This window comes from Saccostrea cucullata, unplaced genomic scaffold (genome assembly GCF_032062105.1).
Source record: "Saccostrea cucullata isolate Sc308-1 unplaced genomic scaffold, CSIRO_AGI_Scuc_v1 ctg10323, whole genome shotgun sequence".
NCBI classification, from domain to species: domain Eukaryota; kingdom Metazoa; phylum Mollusca; class Bivalvia; order Ostreida; family Ostreidae; genus Saccostrea; species Saccostrea cuccullata.
The window spans coordinates 16,490-23,690 of NW_026924263.1; the positions used below are offsets into that span (position 1 = coordinate 16,490).

General features: G+C 31.9%; 1 protein-coding gene across 1 annotated transcript; it reads left to right on the top strand.

Annotated features, from left to right (window-relative positions):
* Nucleotides 1–146: 146 nt before the first annotated feature.
* Nucleotides 147–7,195, top strand: LOC134266062 (neuronal acetylcholine receptor subunit alpha-6-like; the record flags this gene model as incomplete). The annotated part of the gene is made up of 2 exons (XM_062748294.1): nucleotides 147–449; nucleotides 6,320–7,195. Coding segments are annotated over exons 1-2 (1,179 nt in total), but the record flags the coding sequence as incomplete, so codon positions are not given.
* Between the last annotated feature and the right edge of the window lie 6 nt (nucleotides 7,196–7,201).

Sequence of the window (7,201 nt, forward strand, 5' to 3'; positions counted from 1 at the left end):
CAAATTCATAAAAATGAGGTGATGGAGGAGATTAACTGATTGAATAATTATAACCAGATATTCTCCTGCACAGGACTGTATTCAGCCAAAACTAGGAAATTACAAGAAAGTTGTTACTTCCTCAATTTGATATTCTTCACTTCACAATGTGGATTTCGCTGCTTTACATTTGCTTTTTTATTCCATCCGTGACTCCACAAACAAACCAAAATGTACAGACTCTTATAAGCGACCTTTTTGATAATTACACACCCAAAGTCCGCCCCACGGTCATCCAAGATCACCCAATCCAGCTCGATGTCAGTTTTTATTTGAGTAGTGTCAATGAAGTCAGTGAGGTCAAGGAGAAACTGGTTACCACGGGATTCCTGGTGTTGATATGGATCGATGAGCTGTTAAGATGGACTCCCTCTGACTATAACAACACCGACACCATCTTTATCCCACAGGTAACCTGTAGTTCTCTATAACAGAGTTAATGCTAGGAATGGTATAATAACATCCATTTCAAACAAAGAACTACAAAGAGAATACGTGAAAATTCACGAAAATAATGATTATTGATTTCAAAAACATTCATTTAAAAGAAAGAATAGAAATAATATATCCATCTTCGCATAATAAATTGGACCAAAAATGTAAGTAAATAAAGATATATATAAAGGTGACCTATCATGCCTGGATCGAGACTGCTTGTTTAATTGATTACAGATTATACAGACTATCAGTATGCAGAAGGGGGTCAAGCAGAGCAAATTCTTTTTCCTATGGAAAGCAAATGGTCCACAAAGGGTCTTTTTGTCATGTGAGTTTCTGAAAACAAAAATCAGAACTCGGTTGAAGTTGAATATGTTAAATTTTATTTTAACCCTTGGTGATTTCATTTCTCAAATAAAAATGTCATTTTCTCGAAAGTCTTTTTTTTATGACGTCATGAATTGCGTCATTTTCCTTAAATCATAAAAGAATGGAGGCGTACATTTATAGGCGAGAACCATCCCCCGCTCTGAGAAAAGACATTTTTCAATTCTAAATGTTCATGAAAAGTTAAATTTTTTCAAAATTATATTGTTAATTGCACATTTATTTTCTGTATTTTATTGTTTTTATTATTTATAATTTATTTTTCACTCATGTTTAAATTAAGATATGTGAAACTGAAAAAAGAAAAAGCTTCACGTATGATTCAAACTCTCTCCATAGCGCAGGGCCGAACCGGTTTTTTTTTCTCTTTTATTAAGACCGAACACGTTAACCACTACACTATGGAGTATATGTTTTTTAGATGTCTGTCAGTATGATATAAATAAAGGAGTTTGTTGAAGCGTGCATTTTTTTCAAAAAGGTTCGATTCTCATTTAGAATGGGTTGAGATTCCACTTTTGTGGACAAATGAAATAGATTTAACATTTAGGTTTCCATTATTAAAGCGTTAATGAAAATTGGAAACTTGACCCATTCATGTTCAAAATTCGTTTTTATGGCTCTTGTAAACCCATTTTCCAATTAATATGCTTAAACGTATACACGCTATAATTTGTGCCAGTTTAAATACGACTGGAAATTTATACCGGTATATTTGGGTAAACCCATTTTCCAATTAATATGCTTTAACGTATACACGCTATAATTTGTGCCAGTTTAAATACGACTGGAAATTTATACCGATATATTTTTGTTTATTAATAAAAGTTACGAAAATACTGTAAATAACACCATTAAAATTTAACACGTTATATAGTTATCAATTATGATTTTTTTTAATCCTGATAGGAGAGAAATTGCTATTTTTGAATAAATCCATCATGTGACGCCGTCGTTACTTTTAAATTGATAAACAAACATGGCGCCAAGAAAACAAGGTATAGGTCGTTTGTGATACTTCTCATTTTTGACGTGGATGATAAGCGTCTTACTCTTAATGATACTTATCTTTTAATGTAATTAGTATCAATCATCTTCTCTCTTATGACGCATATTAACCTTTTATTAATAATTGTTGTCAATATGCAACATACCTCGTTGTCTGTGATTTCCCGTGGACATGTGTGTCTATATCTAGGTCTACTGTTTACGCACTTCCTTCATCAATATTCATGAAAAGACTGAATTCTTAATCGCCAGATATTGCTTAATTGTTTTGTTATTACAATGAAGTCTATAGTAAAATTTTGTGGAAAGTAGTAATTTTTCATTACACTTCATGTGATTCAAATCACTAATCATTTAGTTTCACACAAAATTCGGCGTTCATATAGCGTGTATTACTTTAACTGTCAACTTTGAAGAAAAAAAGATTGTCAATTGATAAGTCGTTCAGTAAATAAAATGATAAAATGTTTTGAAGATGATATGTCTGAGAACATGACTTTAGAAAAATATAACTTTTCCGTGAATTTTGAAAATTGAGAAACATATTACCTCAGATCGGGGGATTTCCCACGCCTTGTACGCCCTCTTTCTTTCTTTAAAATTGGCGAAAAATTAATCTATTTTTGAATAGTTGACATAGCCCCAACCTTGATCTAAAATATTTAATTATATAATGAAAGAATTGCTTCAGAAGATTCTAATCAATATTGGGGGGAGGGGTGCAATGTGAGGTCATATTTACTCATTTCCTTCAACACTTAGCCCGTTTTTTAATATTTGGACTCTCAGAGAAAAAAAATATAGAAAATGATAGCACTATAAATCTCTTCTTAAGGTCATACGCAAAGTAGTTTGAACATTATGGGGTTCTTCCCTGGAGTTAAAGAGTTCCGCTAAATGAAAGACCTATGTGCAATACTTTTAATGTCTATATATTGATTTGTATACTAGTACCTCTTCTAAAACAAATTTTGGTGGAAAAAAATATCTGGAATTAAGTTTCGTAATGTTTGTACAATTTTCTTCGAATAATGCAAAGATTTTCTTAATTTGATAACATTTCAAAACCCCTGGTAACGCATGCTGATTTTTTGCCTAAAAACATGTTATGGTATTATAAGTTTAAATTTAGAATATGTTGAAAAATTATCAGTAGGTAAGGTACGTTGCGTATCTTCTTAAGATTGATGTTCGAATTGGGACATTAGGACTTGGTTAGTCAATAAGTTTATTGACGGTCATTTTCTTGAGTTAATGAACCTACCTTTTCTTATATTTGGGCCAACTGACGCCCTGGCTATTTTGTTGTAATGTCACCAATATATATAATATTACCAAAAATAAAATACCCTATCCATTTCAAGATCCTTTTTATTTTTCATAAAAATTGACATTTTGAAGCACAAATATTCGGTCATTTGAATTTCTTTTAATTCATGTAAATCAGATGAATGCGACTGATGAAGGGACATTTGAACAATTATCAAAAGAAAACCACTTCCTTCAAATGAAAATACTGCAGTCGGGGTTAACCCTTTAACGACATGCGATATTTACATATAATTAATAGTACAATATTTTTTTAAGTTAAACTCAACATTAAATTGCAAATATCTTTTCCGAGTCTCTGAAGAATTTGGCTTTCTTAAACCTAAGAAAAAATAACAAAACAAGAGCGCTTTTGATTGGCATTTGGCAAGAATCTGGGGTGCACTTTAAAAGACAAAAAAGAATTTATAATTTTATCTCTTGAAAAGACACACTTCGTAAATCGGAAAGGGAAATTATATATTTTTTCCCTAATAGATATTGTGTTGTGATTTTCTACAAACTAATTTCAATTATCGTTAGAAGAGCCTTTAATTCAAAATACTACTTTTCTACATATTTTTCTAAAGAAAATTGCTATATCAGGATCATTTTACTTTTGCCCTGATATTTATCTTGTTTTTAGAAGTTTACCTCTGCCAAAAGTCTAAAACACCTGCCTTTTTTTTAGGAATTCATGTATAGATAACACAGGAAAAAAGAAAAATAATTGCTCATTCCGTTTGCTAGAATTATATTGTGAACTATTCATGTACAACTCAACGCACTTTTTAAACTCACATAGTTTTTCGCACAAATTAAAGTCACATTCTATCAATAAAACTTAAAATTATCGAGTTTCAGTACGACACATAACTCTTATATTATTAAATACCCCTGTATTTCATGTTAAAGGTACATATTCTCTTAAATCATTATCTTAAGTTTTAAAATTCAATGTTCTAAAAGGAAATTAGTTTTTAAATTGTATGATGTTAAATGTGCATGATACTATCAAAGGTATTTACAAATGAATTAATCGAACTTTCTTTGATACTATTTGGTTGAAATGTTCAAATTGACTTCTTACAGATGAGTATTTTTCTAGGAACTTTGCACATTTTCCATACTTGTCGTGGTTTTGTCGAAATGCAGCGCCAAAACATGATAAAACTGCTTAAAGAAATCATGTGAAAGGATATGTTAATTAAGTATAGTTTATCTTTCAACATAGTAGATTGTAAATATTTAAAAGAAAATTCTTATACATTTAAGGTCTGAAACTTTGAAAATATGCGTTCTAATGTATCTTTCATGACGCTAGATTTCAGGACGTTAACCTGAAAAATGCCATATTTTTAACATGGAAAGCAGTCGAACATACATGTATAAAAAATGCTTCTATCATCTTGCGCCTTAGTGTCATATTAATGTACAGAAAATACAGAAGTTACATGAACTGCACTGTTTCTGTATTGAGGTTAGACAAAAGTATGCTTTAAAATAAACGGATACAAAGACGGTTGCATTTGACAAGAAACCATGGAAAAACGATTTGGAGACTCTCATAATATATCATCCAAGAGTATATAATAATCCTACTAATTATTATGTGTGAATTATGTTCAACGTAATCGAATATAATCAAAATTAAGTTATAAATCATTTTTAAAATATATTTTGTTACACAATTTGCATTATAACAATGTGACCTTAATTTGTGCGAAAAACTATGTGAGTTTAAAAAGTGCGTCGAGCTGTACGAGGGGTGTTAGAAAAGTTCGCGGACAAGTTCTATTGTGAGCGCGCTATTTATACGAAACCGGTCAAACTTTCAAGATGAAATCTTAACCTTTTTTCCACTAGATATACAAAAATTTGGTGCTCTCCAGTGATCATTGAAAAATATACAGCTTTTTTATTTTGATAAATCTTGCTTCACGGAGCATGCTACATTTCGGCACGTTTACATCACAAAGACTCTTTATTAAAATCAAAATTGCACAATTGTAGCTCAAAGAGATTTATGATATTTTACCTGTCGCTAAAGTATAAACAAAACGTCATTGGGAGAAAATTTGAATAAAATTGGAGGGTATATGACTGTTTTATAGCCATTTATAAATGATCAACTCGTAAAAACACAGCCAAAAATCGGAACGTCATCGAGCTTCATGGAGCACTGCACTACGTAAAAATTATGTGTGCAGACAGAAAAATGTCTAAAAAAAGTTTAAAATTTTCAAGATGCTGTCGGGAATTTCCTACACATACAAAGCACAAAGTTTTCAAATGGTTGTACCTTTATAAGAATAGAAGGATTAACATTTTGAATGGTTAACTCCATCGATACTTCAATACCCCCTTATCGCATGGATGTTGTGCCTACATGGTTTCATAGTTCCACTCCTGATCGATTAACTCCATAAACATTTTAAAGATCTCAATAATATACGAATCAGCACAAAAGACATTATAGTAGAAAAGTAACATGTCTTGATATAGATATTCAATTTTAACGTTGAAAAAAGATAAGAAAAATCTGAAGAAATGAAAGATTTATAGAACTGGGCAAAACTTAACGGGTTGAAATCTGGTTGTTACGTTGCCTTACGCCAAGCGATTGCTCCGTGAATCCCATGACCTCATAGTAAAAATTGTTGTAAATTTTCAAGAATTTTATGAATGGACCTGATTTTTTACATACTAATTAACAAAATGTAGGAATTTATTCAAACATAAGTCATACTTCACAGTACACAATAGATTTTCCGTAATTCAATGTGTTTGCGAACTTTTCTAACAACCCTCGTATATATGTGATGAAAACTTTCTTTTTGTTTAAAGTAATGGCATTTGAAGTCTGTATTTAAAGTATCTCTGAATCTTATGTACGCTAAATATAATTTAAAAAGTTGTACAGATATTGACCCAGCCCACCAATCTTCTCAGAAGATTATAGCACACTACGCTGATTTCAGTGCAAAGTAACCAAGATCCTCATCTGACTAGTTCTCGTGATTTTCAGTCATGCTATGAAAAAAATTCACACACTTAGTATTATGTTACCCTGCGTTTCTTTTTCCTTTCAGTACATATTCAATTATAATTAAAAAATGAAAATTGTATTGTATTGTAGAATGAAATATGGAAGCCTGATCTTGTACTGAAAAACGGGTTTAAGAAGTTCGAGGAGCTGGGAGGAAGCTTTTACTACCTGTCAATCAATTATGAAGGACGAGTGTTTTGGTTGCCGTTCAACGTTTTTGAAAGTCGCTGTTCCATGGACATAACCAATTTCCCATTCGACACACAGAAATGTGATATTAAATTTATCACATGGAGTCATTTTGCAGATCAGATAGAAATTACTAAATCAACGAATGGAATCCAATTTTACGATTTTGAGGCCAATGGAGTTTGGGATATAATCGACACGACATCGGACATCAAGAAAGAGGCCCGGGAATCTGAAGTCACATTCACCATCAAACTACGTCGAAAGTCCCTGTATTACATATTAAATATAATTCTACCCATTGTTTTCTTGGGATATTTGAATATGCTAGTTTTTGTGATCCCGGTAGACGCAGGGGAAAAAATGTCATTTTGTGTGACCGTATTTTTGGCCTTTGCTGTTTTTCTGACCATTATTTCCACGCTGTTGCCAACTACCTCCGATCACACTCCGATTATTGCGATGTACCTGATCGTTCAGTTGATATACGGAGTTATAGCCCTTGTTATTTCAGCATTTCAGCTCCGCATACATCATAGAGACGATGAAAATGAGATACCATCGCATTGGGTAAAGCTCGTCTTTCTTCAAAGAAAATTGAGATGTAAGAAAACAAATACAATTGAAATCAGGGTTTTGGATTCAAATTTGAACGATAAAGAGGAGTTAAACACCAAGCAGCATTACAATAGTGACCAGGAAGTGACGTGTGAATGGAAACACGTGGTTTCTACAATAGATTTTTTCGCTTTCTGGTGTTTTTTAATCTCCAATATTGTGATT